Source organism: Pseudonaja textilis, chromosome 1, assembly GCF_049901715.1.
Source record: "Pseudonaja textilis isolate UNSWEBS1 chromosome 1, rPseTex1.2, whole genome shotgun sequence".
Lineage (NCBI taxonomy): Eukaryota > Metazoa > Chordata > Lepidosauria > Squamata > Elapidae > Pseudonaja > Pseudonaja textilis.
This window is the reverse complement of record NC_141990.1, coordinates 272032890-272049007: the sequence shown is the minus strand read 5'-3', so window position 1 is coordinate 272049007 and position 16118 is coordinate 272032890. Positions and strand designations below refer to the sequence as shown.

The 16118-nt window shown below is 41.2% G+C and overlaps 2 protein-coding genes across 5 annotated transcripts in view; one reads left to right on the top strand and one right to left on the bottom strand.

The window, feature by feature from the left end:
* The window catches only part of DNAJC17 (DnaJ heat shock protein family (Hsp40) member C17), a 35147-nt gene extending 33761 nt beyond the window's left edge, over nucleotides 1–1386 (bottom strand). The window contains exon 1 of the mRNA XM_026710084.2: nucleotides 1080–1386. Coding sequence (XP_026565869.1) covers nucleotides 1080–1157 — 78 coding nt within the window. The 5' untranslated portion in view covers nucleotides 1158–1386. The remainder of the gene's footprint in view (nucleotides 1–1079) is intronic.
* A 69-nt stretch (nucleotides 1387–1455) lies between these two features.
* On the top strand, nucleotides 1456–14993 carry ZFYVE19 (zinc finger FYVE-type containing 19). Of its 4 annotated transcripts, none has more exons than XM_026710069.2 (12): nucleotides 1456–1532; nucleotides 2362–2510; nucleotides 4016–4137; nucleotides 5843–5896; nucleotides 7104–7264; nucleotides 7867–8012; nucleotides 8228–8342; nucleotides 10222–10428; nucleotides 12512–12585; nucleotides 12909–13004; nucleotides 13487–13641; nucleotides 14628–14993. In XM_026710069.2, exons 2-12 carry the CDS (start codon nucleotides 2457–2459, stop codon nucleotides 14698–14700), a joined length of 1257 nt encoding a protein of 418 aa, XP_026565854.1. In that variant the 5' UTR covers nucleotides 1456–1532; nucleotides 2362–2456; the 3' UTR covers nucleotides 14701–14993. The 4 variants fall into 4 exon arrangements, with proteins under 4 accessions (XP_026565854.1, XP_087777932.1, XP_087777931.1 ...); XM_087921806.1 differs by having other exon boundaries at nucleotides 13487–13663; XM_087921805.1 differs by lacking the exons at nucleotides 1456–1532; nucleotides 2362–2510 and having other exon boundaries at nucleotides 3833–4137; nucleotides 13487–13663; nucleotides 14628–14765.
* The last annotated feature ends 1125 nt before the right edge of the window (nucleotides 14994–16118 follow it).

Below are 16118 nucleotides of genomic sequence, written 5' to 3'. Positions count from 1 at the left end.
TATTCTGCTTAGTTTTAATCTTTTTTTAAAAAAAATGTGTTCAATTGTTTTAATCACTGTTCTATTGTTCTAATTGTCAGTGAGGGCTGTATGCCCCCCAGAGCCATGTTCAATGAGGTGGGGAGGGGTATATAAATTTGCTAAATAAATGTTTTCCACTGAAATCTGGATCGACCACAGCTTTGCAGGAATACTTATTTCAAGCGCAGGGCATCATAATCTCAAGTGCAGGGCATCATAGGAACACGAGGCCATCACCCTGCAGTTTTGACCAAGTAAATATTGGATTTAGCCCTGTCCCCATACGCCCACCAACCGCTAACACCTTCTCCACAAAGCTTGTCCTGGCTCTTGTTCTTCAAGCCTTCTAAGGCACAACCAAATATTGGCCCAGGAAGACAGGAAAACCCAAAGGTGCTTTTTCAAGAGGCAAGTGGACTTTCTTTTTTTTTTCTTGTAAAGCATTTCACTTCTCATCCAAGAAGCTTCTTCAGCTTCTGACTGGATGGCGGGGAAAGTTTTATATCCAGTCGGAGCTTCTTGGATGAGAAGCGAAACGTCTTCAAAGAAAAATAAAAACCAGAAAGTCCAGTTGCCTCTTGGAAAAGCACCTTCGGGACAACCGTGACCTGGATGACTGAGAATCTTCATTTAGCGAAGACAGGAAAACCACCAGCAAACGGCGAAACTAATAACCAACGAACAATCCCTGGTTAATGGACAGGCCACGAGTTCCGGCACGTTTTAAACAAGTTTGCAGAATAGCCCCATTTACTCCTGTAGTAAAGCCCACTCAGGGCCGCTTTTCATCCCGTGGACCGTTTCCACATGCATTGGACCGCGACCCCCATCACAATTGAGAACGATGGGACTTGGAATCCAATACATCGGGAGGGCCCCAACCTCAGACACCGGGCCCCGGAGCTCACTTATCAGCGGGACCTCGAGAGAGAGAGAGAGAGAGATTAATACGCCTGGTTTTATGCATGGCTTGGGAACGAAACTCGGACCGCCTCTAACGTCTATCAAACGGGCTTGAGAAGTACGGTTTCCTTTTCCCCAGCTCAGGCCTCCCTAACCTCTTTATCCGTCGCTTTCTCGACCACGCCCAAAAGCGCGTAGAGGTCCAACTCCAGCAGTTCTTTATCGACCGCCATTTCCCTCAAGACTCGCTTCTTCAGCCAATTCCCCACCGGGATGATTCTCGCTCGAGCTTTTTTTTTTTTTTCCTCCCTTCCCCCCACTCCTTCGTTCTCCCGACAGCGATTTGGCTTCTGGGAAACGTGGACTCTTCTCTTTAGGAACCTCTCTTCTCCGGACGGAAGATGGAAGTCGAGCGAACTACAGTTCCCAGCATGCCAGATCGGCCCTCGTCATCGTGGTTCTATTACAACTTTCCGGAGCCGTGATTGGACAAATCGCCGAAACGCCAGCAAGCGCTGCGTCAGGGATAGTGGGCGGGGAAGAGTCTCTTGGAAAGGTAGTTACAGAACAGTACTGTACCAGTTATACATCAGGGTCGTAGAAGGGCTGTAAGTATATACACCTGGTCGTCGCTTGCGGTAAAAGGAGCAGTAGTCAGACTTTGAAAAAGGCAGAAAAGGCCTGCTGGATTAGACTAGAATATCAGATTATCAAGATAGACTAACCTTCCTTTCATAAAGTTTCCTTAACCTTTTCCTTTTTTCGTAAGCATCTTGGGGTAACCTTTCCCAATCCAATGCCCTCCTGATGTGTTGTACTACAACTCGGATAATTCCCAATGGGATTGTAGTTTTCCATACCTAGCTGGACACGGTGGGGGTTTGGTTTGCATCTTTAAGGGATGACAGGTTTGAAAAAGTGTTTATAGGGGAGTATGCTGATTTATTTCCCTAATTCACCATGGCAGTCAATGAAGAAAGGAAGGGAGAGAAAAAATATCCAAAAGTAAACTGGTATCTTTTCAAAATAATTAATATAACTGTCATAAATTTTTCCCCATTCAATAAAGTTTTGCGCTGTTTTATTCTGTTGTGAATAGAACCTACTTTTTGGAAGAAACTATTGTATGTTGATCTTCTGTGGGTCTGCTTCTGAATATTGTAAAGATAAAATGAATTACAAGAATTGTTCTAGTTAACAGTTAGGGAATTTGGGATTAACACATTTGAAAGATACTGGGTTGGGAAAGCTTAATCTTTGAATTTTTGTTTCTTTCTCTATGATTTTAATTGTTATTAGGTAACCAAATGTATAGTTTTTTATTATTATGAAAGCAAAGTCAAGTACCACTGTCACCTCTTTAGTAGATCATGTTTTCATTGAATCATTATCAGCATTTTATACTTCACTCTAATTCTTTGTTCTACCCCTGAAAAGCAAACCATGGGATAGCTGCTTGCAGACAAAATAGAATCACGTTGTCCTCACTAGTATTTTTTGTGAAAACTCTAAGAACCAACTCAGCTGACATCATGGATAAAAGGTGTTATGGCTGTGCATCAAAGTTTACTGTCTTCAAGAAACAGGCAAGTTTTTCTTCACTACTCAGTGTCAGCACTTACAAAAACTGAACTTGATAAATCTGTGTTGAGAGAAACGCGATCTCATACAGTAAAATGTGAAATTCTCTTCCGGTAGAATTCATTCAGATTTCATGTTTTAGATTCATGCTTCTTTTGATTCCTGTAATCAGTTTTAGATCTTTTAATATATCCATTACTTTAATAGTGTACATTTTATTTGTTTGTATTGATTATTTTTGGTCCTGTATAATACCCAGAGTCTGTTGGAGTTGTGCAGCTATAACAAATTTGAATAAATATATAAATGATGGATGCTAAGCAAGTCTCTCCCTTTCAGTTTCAGTTGTTTGATTGTTTTGTTTTTCTATAATTAAATAACCCATAAGGGATTTTTTCTTAAAAGGTCCCAGAAGATGGTTCTGTTTCACTTTGAAGAATGATCTATTTTGATGCATAGTGAGTGGAGAATTCACATAAAATGAATTAAACAGGTTACGTGACATATAATGATAAACTCATACATTAATGCTAAAAGGTGGAAAATGTGTGATGCTGATGCATGATTCCATGTCATTTTTTTATGTTACATGGATGAAAATAACTTAGATTTTGAGAAGTGTTTGAAAGCACATTACTGCTTTTAAGAAGTTATCCAGTAGATATAGATGTTTTATCTGCCAGTGCATCACTGATGATGTTTTATCAATCTTAAAACTGGATGGGAGGAAATCACCAATGGTGGGGGGAAATAATTTAAAAAATAGCATATGACACCAACTTAAGTCTTGGGGAATTTTGATTAATTAATGATCACTATAGTATATGCTATGGCACCTAAACTCTTGTTTTCCCTACTCTTTGTTTATTGTTTGCATTGCTATTTCAATATTTCTTGCCATTATTTGTTTTAAAAAAATAGTAGGATATGGATAGAATAAATGATATAGTATACAGGTGTTATATTCTGTGTTCTTGTATGTCATACGTGTGTTTTGAAGGAGCCTAGAGATAAAAACCTTGTTTTCATATTGGCTTTCTATAACAAGAGGATTCAATTTCAAGCTGGCTGGCTTGCTTATTTGTTTGTTTATTATACGTGTCCATCTCACTTTTACATGGTCTAGGCAGTTTACAATAAATCAAAATAAAATGTGTAAAATACGCAATGTAAAAAATAAGAGTACAACATAAGCAGTTGGGCATAATCTAACCAATCACCCCACACAACCAGCAAATGAGCTCTAACCCTTGCCCAGGCCCCCTGGCTTAGGCACAAAGACCCACACTTTCTTCCCCAGGAGATTTTAAGCAGCCAGGAGTGATGTAACTTTCTCAGGATAAAATAGGATCAAACTCTCCCCAGATAACCAAGCTAGACCCAGCCCCAGTAACCACCACAGTATGGAACTATCTCCCTTATGAATCTTATAGAAGAAGGAATCTTCCAGCTGTCCTGCAGTTGTCAGCTAAGCGTGTTTTCCTCCATTGATTTTTTCCCCCCCTCTCAGTATGGTTGCAAGAGTTGTGGTCGAGGATTTTGCTCAAGCTGCCTTGGATTCAGTGCCACTGTTCCTCGTTGTGGGGATACTCAGCAGAAGGTTTGCAAGCAGTGTTATGGAGAGTTAACAAGGTAAGAACAGAACTGAATTCTGATCCAAGTGATGGATTGATACCGTGTTTCTCACAAAATAAGGCCGGGCCTTTTTTTTTTTTTTTTTTGAGCCCCCCCAAAAACGGCTAGGAAGTCTTTTCGGGAGTGAATTAATTCTCCCCCCCCGCACACCAGCGCCATCTCCAACAACAGCGTCTGAGTTGATCCCGCTTTACCCCCGTCCCTGTAACAACAGGAAAAAAAACATTTTGAGGTACCTGGGAGCGCCGCGTGCTGCATTTTGGTTTAATCCCGAGCGGCTGCGTGGGCGTGAGAAGAGCCGAGCAAGCGTCTCCGCTGCTGCCTACCCTTGGTGCTCCAGCCTCGGGCTCTGCAAGTTTGCAAAAGTCCCGGTGCGCAGCCATTCCTGCATTCCAAGCGCCCAGGCTGAGCTGCAGCTGTCCCTCTCTCACCAGCGCCATCTCCAATAACAGCGGCAGCAGCGGCGGGAACCGTGGAAGTTACGGAGGCGGCTCCCCCACCCGAGAAGTGGCTGAAACGCTTCCATGGTCCCCGCCGCTGCTGCCGCTGTTACTGGAGACGGCGCTGGCGAGAGAGGGACAGCTGCAGCTCGGCCTGGGCGCTTGGAATGCAGGAACGGGCTGCGCACCGGGACTTTTGCAAACTTGCAGAGCCCGAGGCTGGAGCACCAAGGGTAGCAGCAGCAGAGACGCTCGCTCGGCTCTTCTCATGCCCACCCAGCCGCTTGGGATTAAACCAAAACTCAGCGCGTGGCACTCCCAGGTACCTCAAAATGTTTTTTTTTCCTGTTGTTACGGGGACGGGGGAAAAGCTGGAACGACTCAGATGCTGTTGTTGGAGACGGTGCTGGCAAGAGAGGCACCAGCACCAGTCCGAACCATGAAAGCTACAGAGGCCTGAGAAGCGGCTGAAATGCTGCTGGACATCCACGCCGACGCCGCCCGCCTGCTGATCCGGGTAAGGGAGCCCTCCGTGCTCCAACATGGTGTTAGGAGCAGCTGATGGTGAGGCATAGCTACCCGCGGGACACTCCTAATGGCAAGTTCCCCCTGCCTCCACCCCCAATTTTGCATTTTTTAAACTAGGCCTAAATTTGGGAGGACGGGCTTAATTTCATTTTATGCCTAGAAAACATGCTGGGTCTTTCTATGGGGGGGGGGCATATTGTTGGAGAAACACGGTAAAATTGCAGAGCTCAATCAACAGAGTTGCCATTTTAGCATTTTGTGTATTAGCTGAAATCCACATAATTATTTAGGAAATGTACCACCATATTCATTATTCTACAATGCTAAAAGATTTTTCTGGGAGATGAATTCTGGCATTAAGGACCCAGATTGTTGGGGGCAATATGCTGACTTTGTAAACCATTTAGAGAGGGCTGTAAAAGCACTGTGAAGCGGTATGTAAGTCTAAGTGCTATTACTATTAAGTTCTGATCTTATTGGCCCAGAGTTTCTTTCTCTCACGACACTTAAAAGTGTCACATAAGGATTGTAGACAGGGTTGTGCTACATACAATACTAATGCACTATGAAACTGATTATAAGTATATTTATTTTGCATATATTCTGACTTCCAAATGTTAGAGAGATAGATTCAGCCAAATAAAACATTGATAATTAGTCCCAAATCAATTTATTCGTTTTATAGTGTAGCAGTTTGAGTCTCTATTTTGTGACATTCTTATTTTTCTTTTCAGTCCACCATCTCAGTCAAATTCAGCTAGATGGTCTCCACCAGAGAACTATAAGAAGTGAGTTCCAATAATCACAAAACTAGTTTTCCTTCATGATCTTTATATATTTATAAAGCAAAGTGTATGTATGTGTTATGATGAATCACCAATGGCTTTAGCCATTTTTAAAATTCCTTTACTTGTTGTAGGATTTCAATTCTTTATATTAATAATCCCAAAAATATAATTTCTTTCTCAAAATAACTAGAGCAGGACTTTTCAACAATTTTCTCACTATAGATCTTGTTAATTAAAAAAAAATCCAAGAACCCCTGATCAGGAAGCAAGCACCAGAGATAAAAAAAATTGCCAATAATATGAAAAACTAAGAATAATATGCATACACTGAGGAGTATATATATCTAGGATGTACATGACAGTTTAATATTGTGATAATGAAAAATTGTGCATTAAAATCATTATTTGTGATGTCACCTAGAATGAATCTGTTAGGAATGCTTAACTGAAGTCATTTGACCCCCTGTCTTTTGCCTGTCTGCCTTTGTAAATGCAATTCTCGTGTATTTATTCCCTCCTACTCTCCTTCTAAAATAATAGTAAAACAGGAAACAGTACCTTTATAAACAAGCAACTGCTTCTGCCCTAAACAAGGTTAAACCCATTGGTTTCTAATGGCAATGGAATAGAGTTCAATAACTAAGAGATTTCAGCGTAAGAGTCAAATTTTAAACTCTGGCCAATCTATACATCCAGGATAATGAGGGTATCAAAAGTGTTTGCCAATCCTGATATAATCTTCCTCTGAACTTCTGTGGTGATATGGTGGTGCAATGGTTAGAGTGCAGTATTGCAGGCTAACTCCAGCCCACAGTCAGGAGTTTGATCCTGACCAGCTCAAGGTTGACTCAGCCTTCCATCCTTCCGAGGTCAGTAAAATGAGGACCCAGATTGTTGCCTGACATTGTAAATGCTTAAAGAATTCTGTAAAGCATTATGGAGCGGTATATAATTTTAAGTGCAATTGCTATTGCTATCTGTAAGGACTGATCCATTCACTTGTGCTTGTAGGTTACTTGATGAATCAGTGCTGTTTTATTTCAGTGAAACATGTGAATGAATTTGGCAAACATCTCTCTGTTTCTATGTCTTGCAAGGCTCACATTGTCACTTGGTGCCTCAGTGATTAAACTGTGTGTATGCGAATCAAGTCTTAGAGAAGCATTTATGATAATCCTGTTAATTCACACAGGACTTATTTTTGCAGGCGGATTGCAGCTCTTGAAGCTAAGCAGAACCAGACGCAGAGTCCTCAGAAGGGCTTGGTGAAATCTCAGAGTCAGACAGACTCCAGATATCGAGGGTTATCAAAAGAGGATAAGATTCTAGCAGAGAGACTGGAGAGACTCAAGAAGGCAGCAAGGCCTAGTGAGTTGCTCATATTTTCATGCTCGGGTCTGCTGAAAATAGAAAACAAATCAGAATTCAAGAACAGAATTCTTAATGTTCCGTTTATACATGCAACACTATTGAAACAGTTTCTAAAAGAAGGCAACATGAGCACTAAATGCCTCGATTTTTGTTTCCATAGCAGATTAACATGGAGCATGTTAAAATAGATACATATATTCTCTTCCTTCCCCCCCACTCCCCTCCCCAAGCTCTGTCTTACAAGTGCTTAATGCTGGGTCGTTGCTATTCTCTAAGTTTACATTTCGTTCTGCAGATCTTTTATTACCGGGCTGAGTAACATCATCAGTGCAGGGGGAGTGGAAGAGAACAATGCATTAGTTTTTCTGCTCACAAGGAAAAGATTAGATGCCCTTTTCTGAGCAATTTGCTATTTAACAGAGATGATTTTCGATGGGTGCATGGTGAGGCCAATACTGACAGTTCCATAACCCCGAATCAACACTACCAGTTTCTGCATTTGAAAATGTGCCATTTTGCCATTGGTTTATATGTATGGAAATAGTTTTATGCTTCTTTTGGTCACTATTAGCAAATAAATCTGCTTTTAAATTGCACAGAGTCTATTCCATCCCAGGCGGAGATAGAATCTAGGCTGGCGGCACTGAAAGCAGACTCTGGAAGAGCCATTCCGACAACCCAAGAGATGGAAGACCGTTTGGCAGCCTTGCAAGGCAGAACACTTCCATCTGCAGCCCCCAGACCCGTAAGCTACCATTGCTTAAAAACAGACCTTTCCCAGAGTTTTTCCAGCTAGAGAAAATTGTTGAACATTACCTGCCTCTTCTGATTTGCCCCCAGATTGCAATGTTTAAATGGGACAGAAAGGAAAATCATTAATATACAGGCAGTCATTATTTTAACTGTATTTAATTTAGCTGAATTAAATTTAATTACCTGTACCTCTCTTGTTTTGGTCAGGTACACCAGGTCTCCAGCAGCAAGACTCAGGTGGAGCAGTCAGATGACTTGCTGAACCAGATGGCTGAAGAAGTTGCCATTGATGAGAGTGGAGGCTTCACAATTACATCTCAAGGTTTCTCTTTAGCTTTAATATGCATTCTTAGTTTTGACGTCGAAATGGAAGCAAGTAGGTCCTGAAATCTCATGCAGCAAAGTGAGCCCCCACTACATGATAGCAATGTGGGGAGACATGATAGCAGTCTTCCAATATTTGAGAGGCTGCCACAGAGAGGAAGGGGTCAAGCTATTTTCTAAAGCGCCTGCAGGCCAGACAAAGGAATAATGGATGGAAACTGAACAAGGAGAGATTTAACCTGGAAATAAGGAGAAACTTTTTGACAGTGAAAACAATCAACCAGTGGAACACTTTTCCCTCGGAAGTTGTGGGGGCGTCATAACTTGAGACTTTCAAGAAGAGATTGGATTGCCATTTATTAGAAGTGGTATAGGGTCTCCCGTTTGGGGTGGGGGTTGGACTAGATGACTTACAAGATCCCTTCCAATTCTGATTATCTGTTATCTGTTATCTACTGTTCTTGATCAAGGGGCTGCAAGGATGCCCGTTCCAGAGACCTTGCGTTGCTTCCAAACCCTCCTCTTAGCACCCAGTTCAATTTTGGTGAAGAATTGCCACTAAAATCCTGTAGTTTCTATTTGTCTTCCAATTGTATTGAGATAATGTCATTATTTATTAATGGATGAATCAAATAATTGTCTATTCAGTCTCTGCTTTAAGAGATCCAGCAAGAAAATAATGTACCATCTTGTGCTCCATTATCAAAGAGCACTTCACGGTCAAAAACTTTTGGTTCATCTGAAATCTGCATTTCCCTAACATGGTTATTATTTGGTGCTTGCCTTCAGGAAAGGTAGTGAGTAGATTATTACTTTCTTCAGTGTGTGACACCCTGTCAGATATTTGAAAAGAGGTATCATATTAATACTCTTATTCCCCAATCAAGACAAAATCTTTCTGTAGGCCAGAGGTCTCTGTTAGGAATGATAGTCACCTAACAGCTGGGTTGGCAATATATAAACCAGGATAGTCATATAATACTGTTGTATCTTTAAGAGAATGCTGTAATTGTGATTGGCTGAGGTTCCTCCAACAGCCATAAGATGGAGCCAAAAGCCTGGTTTGTTCTCTCTTGCGTTTCTCTCTTGCCTTTTGCCTGATCATCATTCTGCTGGAATTGCTGTGAGTCTTGCAACTGTTAACAAACTCCATTAACTGAACTTTGTTTATGATACTGGACTTCGTTTTTGGATTATCCCTGGACTGATTGTATTGAATACTAACTGCTTTAACCATGTATGATTTGGACTGTTTGTTGGACTTTGTTTACCCGTTTACTGGAAGTAAAACCTACATTTTACTATTCAGTGTATCTGTGTGCTGGTTGTGTGTTATTCAACACCACTCTCACTACATTTCCCTGAGTGCACTCATTCTCCTAATGGGGAATACCTCAACAGTCTCCAAACTTGGCAACTTTAAGACTTGTGGACTTCAACTTCCAGAATTCTGGGAGTTGAAGTCCACAAGTCTTAAAGTTGCCAAGTTTGGGGACCCCTGCTATAGGCTCTAGGGATTCTTGTTTCCTGCCTTGTTTGACACAGCCTTTTTGAGTGTTGGGTGCTGACTGGAGGAAACCTCTTAGATCAGAGGCTGATTGAAGATCAAAAAAACACTACTCAAATTTGCATGGGAAAGACAGAAGAGACTTGTGAACCAGCAACAAACCTTTGAATTATCTCACATCTTTTAAAATCTTCTATTCAAACTTCTTTATTATAGGACAACCAGCAACTGAATGAATAAACTGACTCCAGACACTGTGGCATAATTAAGAGTGTTTCGACTGGGACCTGTTTTATTTTTGGCAGATTATTCTAATGGCTGAGTGATTGTGGTGCAGCTGTGAATTCACTCTAGGTTTTTGCTGTTTCAGAAGTGAGGACACAGAACTGGAATGATTTGAATCAAACAGATGCCACTGCAGGCATTTCCGATCTGTCTCTCAGGCAGTTGGAGGAGGAGAAAACGAAACTATTGGCACAGGCGGCGGCTGAACTCAGGGAAGAAAACACCAGGGAGGAAAAGATTTTGGAAGTGGCCAAGCGATTGGCAGTTTTGAAAGGCAAAGATCCCGAGACAGGTACAGTATGTAACAAAAAGTATTCAGGCCATCTCAGGAAAACTTTAGTTTATTTGACAACGAATCTTGGTTGACTAATAGGAAAAAGTCCAAGTCATAATTCTCAGAAGAACTTCCATTTCCCGGTGCTAGGATTTTGATTCATTTAAAAGCAGGTAATTAATGGGGATTGAGAGCTGGGAAGAAATGTGAACGGAAATACTTTGTTTGTTTCATAAGCAAAGCTGTGAAACCAAAGCTCTCTTTGTTCCAACAGGCTAGACAAACAGGGTACATTCATGGGGTTTCTCCAAGCCTGGCACCAGCATATGACACTGCTGAGCAGCTGATGGGCCGTTGGGTTCTTTTGTTTTTGCTCTTCTAGATTTGGGTTATGATTTTTGCAGTCATCTTGATGTAGTATCAGTCTGGGGCATGGTGATAATTGTGGCACAACTGATTGGTTCACTGCTGCTGTTGTCTGTAGGATGAGTCCCTAGGGCTTCCAGATGGGAGGTTCTGACCGTGGGTTAATCCTCCACAGGAGGTTTTGTAGAGGCCTTCTCCACTTTAAAGTTTATCCATTTTTATATCTCAAGTATACTTTCTTTTAAAATAGCCTCACTTCAGTATTAACCCCTAGTATTGCTCATGGCATATCAGCAGCACACTAACATACTCATGCCTCTCACGAAGCCAAGGAACGAAAGAAAACTGAAGCTGGCCCTTTTCTTTTAGTAGAAACTTAATATGTAGAAATCAGTATATAATGGGTTTTTTTTATTATTAATACAGAGCTAAAATGAATTGTGATATTGCCGGTAAACTGCTGGGAATGGCATATGTACAGTGAGCTGCCAGCATTAATAGGTTAGATTAGCCCTGGCAATGGAAAAGGACAAACTTCTGATGCTTAGAAATGATGCTCACGCTGGCATTGAGAAAGTGGTGTCAGAAGTGATGAACAGCTCTGAATTCTCCCAGAAAGAGAACTTAACACATTTGAGGATGAATCCGAACAGATCTTTGTTACTGAGAAGAGAAACGAATGTCTTTGAGAAAAGGACCAAGGAGAACAAAGATGTGGAGGATGGCCTACTGGCTGCCTTGAGACCAAAGAATATGCATTTCAAAGTATTGGTGGAGATTACTTGGCCATCTTTCAGGACCTTCCATATCAAAAGTGATAGAAGTTGGATTGTCACTTATCCTCTCTTCTGCTTTGTAAGGACTTGAAAGATTAATGGTCAGATTAATTCCACTGTATGGGAGAACTTAAGGAAGGCAAATGTCATGGTTCCCAGCAATGAACCCAATTGAATCAGGACTCAGAAGCTCCATTCAGGCTTGGAAGACCTTTTATTGAGACATCCTATCGGCACTTAGAAAGTTGAAGCTAACTCTGGGTAATTCCCACCCTTCAGAGTAATAAAAAGAATAGAAACTTCCCACCCCCCTCAGGTGTCTTGGGTCACCAGGATCTTCCCCCTCAGTCTCAGCAGATGTTCACTGCCATGTACAAGTATTTTTAAATGTTTAATTAGACTAATAAATATACACTATTGCCTCAAAGAGGGCTTAATTCCTGCCATCCTCACGTCATAGTTACATTTTAAAAACCATGGATCTCTACTTTAGGGTTTTCTGGGTTTTTAGATAGATACCTGAACCAGAGGTGGTATTCAGCCGGTTCTGAGCAGTTGCGGTAGCGGAAATTTTGAGCAGTTTGGAGAACTGGCAAATACCACCTCTGACTGGAGATTTTTACGGTATCCTTCCGCTGCCACGCCCACCAAGCCATGCCTACAGAACCTGTAGTAAAAAAAAATTGAATCCCACCACTGATCTGGTGGATGTTTTGTCCAGTGGACTCAGGCACTGCATTCCAGTTCCTTCTAACTCCCCCACCTTCCTCCGAAAGAGTGGCAACTAAGAAACGAAGCAAAAATAAATATGGCCTCGGCTGTAGTCCTTTTGAAGTTGACAGCAAGACTGTATGTTGTACAGCATGATCTGTGGTTATTTGCAGTAACTTGAAATGATGAAAAGCTCCCTTTATGAAATTGTTATTACGTGTTCAGTTTTCTTTTTCTTTCTTCAACAGTTACTTTGGATGATTACAAACTCCCCAATAGTGATGAAGAAGAGGAGGAAGCCATCCAGAGAGTTTTGAAACAGGTCTCTTGGAGCTGATGTTACTTATGCAGAGTTAATCTGATTGATACCTTTTACTTCACACCCAAGCCTGGTTTTCCCCGTGTATTAAACTTTTTAACCTTCTGAGTGGGTTCAGAAGACAAAATGTGGCTTTGTAAGTTTTGTAGATGAGTAAAGGGTTGGAAATTTGAAATGCTTATTTAGATGGATGCTTGCTAAACTGAAAATTAAGAGAGTAGAAGAAAGTAGCCTGTGAGGGTACTTGTTGCTTGAAAGAGAGACGAACAGCAAATATATTTAATAAATAAGTTTATTGTATATTTTATTTTATTTTTTGTTACCAGCTTACTGAAGAAGCAGCTTTGGATGAAGCAAGCGGCTTCAATATTTCCCCAAATCAGTCTGCAACTGTGCTGTCGAATTCCACTAAGAAAACCAAGGTGAGCAACACCCCTGGATACATGCATGCACAGCATTGTGAAGCTTGTATCTTCAGGGCTGCAGCTAAGGCCCAACAAAAGCCAGATCCCTCAAACTGTGTTCCCTTAGGATTTATCAACTGCTCCCAGTTGCCAGGCCAAAAAGCAAATACCTGTGGATCTTATCCTGAAACTAAAAGACAAATGGTTTCTCCGGGGTCAGTTTGCCCCAAACTTAATACTTACCCATAATTTTGCACAGGGCTGGCCAGTTTCTTTGCAAAATTGGTAGCAACCTGCCAGGTTTGGACAGTGGAGGTGATGTTCACATAAACAAGGGAAACTGAATGGGAATACATTCTTGAATTTTCAGGCATTAAAAACAGGTACATTTCAGTCATTCAAAGAATTATTATAGGTATTTTAGTAATCCTACAACTGCATTGGAACTCTTACTATGGATTTTTCATAATGTGGTTGCATGTTTGCATCTCCTCCACTAGGCACAAGCTCCAGTTGTTGCTAAACATCTAATCTGGCCTGCCAGAACATCGAACAGCGATGAAGAAGAATTACCCTGGTGCTGTATCTGCAATGAAGATGCCAGTGTGCGCTGCCACAGCTGTGATGATGACCTCTATTGTCAGCGCTGCTTCAGGTAAAAGACAAAATGTCATTAGGTAAGACGCAACTTCCCTTACTATTTCTTTAGGAAACAGAAAGTCTGAAGCAAACCTTTTGAACTGAAGACACCATAAATGAATCAGCATAATTGGTAGAATATATAGTATTAAAGCTATAGACCCTAGGTCTTGGATCTTATGAGGAATTCCCTTTTGGATAGCAGCCTTGTTCTGTCCTCACTACACCTTAGTCTCTGTGCAGCTTGACATGCAGCTAAAACCACCTAACCTCCAATAAAACAGACCGTGTGCATAGATCTGAATGCTTTGTTAAAAGAACAGGATATGGTGAAACTGGGGAAAATAGGGATACATAAAATGAGAGCGAAGTACAAGATAGGCAATATTGAGTTCCTGCTGAACACAACAATTAATAAATGCAAGCAATCTAAATCTCACCAGTGATGCTCTTGTGTGTGGGATGTGAGTTGTCCTTGGATGACCATGTGCTACAGATTAAGATGGATTTTTCTTTGTGTTTCTGCCTTCTCCAAATGCTAAAGGAAATGGAGTCTGACTTCCCAGCATGCATTTGCTTTGAAAGTTCAGGCTGCTGGGTAATGGGATGGGTTCAGCTTCAAACAATATACTTGGCATTTGTTCCTCTGGCCACGAGATGGGGCTAGAGAGCAACAACAATATATAAAGGTCATATGTTAGGGTATATTTGTCCATCAGGCCACTAGATGGGGGTAGAGAGCGACAACAGTATATAAAGACTATTCGGGCATGACAAGTCTCCTGTAGCACTAAAATGGTTTTCCCAAGAGATGGAGAATCTCCCAGGTAAGCACTGTGAGGAAAAGAAGAGGTGTAGTTGAAAAGGGAAGTTGCCGGAAAATACCTTCATATGTCTATCTCATATGTCAAAAGTTGGTTGGTTGCTTATAGTGCTCGGCTCTCCTGATTGGCATAGGTAACTTTTGCTTAACATTGGCTAAATTTCCTGTTTTGGTTTTAGGGAAAGCCACGATGAGTATGATTGGAAGGAGCACAGAACATCTGGCTATCGTCCTCCCCGCCAGCAAAAATGAGCCCAAAGAGCAGGATGGGAAAGGTTTGAAAAAGGCATTGGCCAGAAATGTTTTCCACTGGGCATCAGCTGGGCATAAAAATCAAATTCTGGATACCGAGGAAAGAGAAACCTATACTTGGCAAGAACAAGAAGTTGCAATGAAATTAAATGAGACACTGAAGCTGGTTTGTTTTGTGAATAAGCCATGGAGAATGATACGGTTAAATAGGAAGGTTGTGCTCCTGAGGACTATGATTAGTGGAAGAATATAATATGAATGTTTTAAAAAGATAATAAAAGATACAAAGAAAATAGTGCAATGAACTTGTACTCTTGTTTCTTTGCTACAAGAAAAATTAGGGCCTTATATTTCTGATTATTAGCAGCTTGTCAAAAAATGTAAGTCATAATTTAAAAATTATATTCTGTCCTCAGAAAAAAACGGTTGCTTTATGCAGTCCATGGACATACCTAAGGGTGCCTGATTGGATTGAGGTTCACACCTGCATCATGTACATTCCAGTATGCCTCCCGTTGTTGCTCCTTCCTAAGATCATGAAGGGTTTGGGGATCATGAAGCATGTGGAAAAGTCTTTGCAGAGACCAAGCCAAGTGGTCAGTGAAGGTACCATTTCAGGTTGATATCTGCAGAAGGGCTTCTGTTACCTTATGCTGATCTCATAATCCAACTATGCCCATTCACTAATTTTTCTTTCAGTTATACCAATAGTCTGTTGAAATGCACATGGGGGCAAGGCAATTGAAATGTGGGTACTTAAGAAACTATGAAATTGAGACTTTTTAGATACTTCATTCCTGAGGCATCATTTTTTTTCATTTCAGATGTATGTCATTCCTCTCCTCACTGTCAGATTTCATTAGAATTGTTCCTCCTGGAGCACCTGGCGGAGAGAATTGTGTCCACTTGCCTTTCTCCTCCAGGTTTCAGGCTTCAGGAGGAATGAGCAACTAGCTACCATGTTTCCCCCAAAATAAAACTGTGTCTTATATTAATTTTTGCTCCAAAAGACATATTAGGGCTTATTTTCCAGTTAGGAAAAGACCTATTTTGGGGGAAATATGATATTAAATGTGTCTGTCTGGCTGATCATCTTAACTGGGGCTTATTTTGGGGATAGGGCGTATATTATGAGCATCCTGAAGCATCATGCTGGGGTTTATTTTCCGATTGGATTTATTTTGAGGGAAACACGGTATTAATTCATCCCACTGCTACCTCATTGATGTTCAGTGTTGGCCTTATGTTACATGCACAATATATGGGATAGATTCATCCGTCCCTGGGATGGGGTGGGAGAGGCCAAGATGGCTCTTGATATCCTTCCAAATTCTCTTGACAATCAATCATAAACCTCACACTGCTGTTGTTCTTTCCTCATCTTGTCATCACTTCTGTATGAGAGGTTCTCTCTGTAG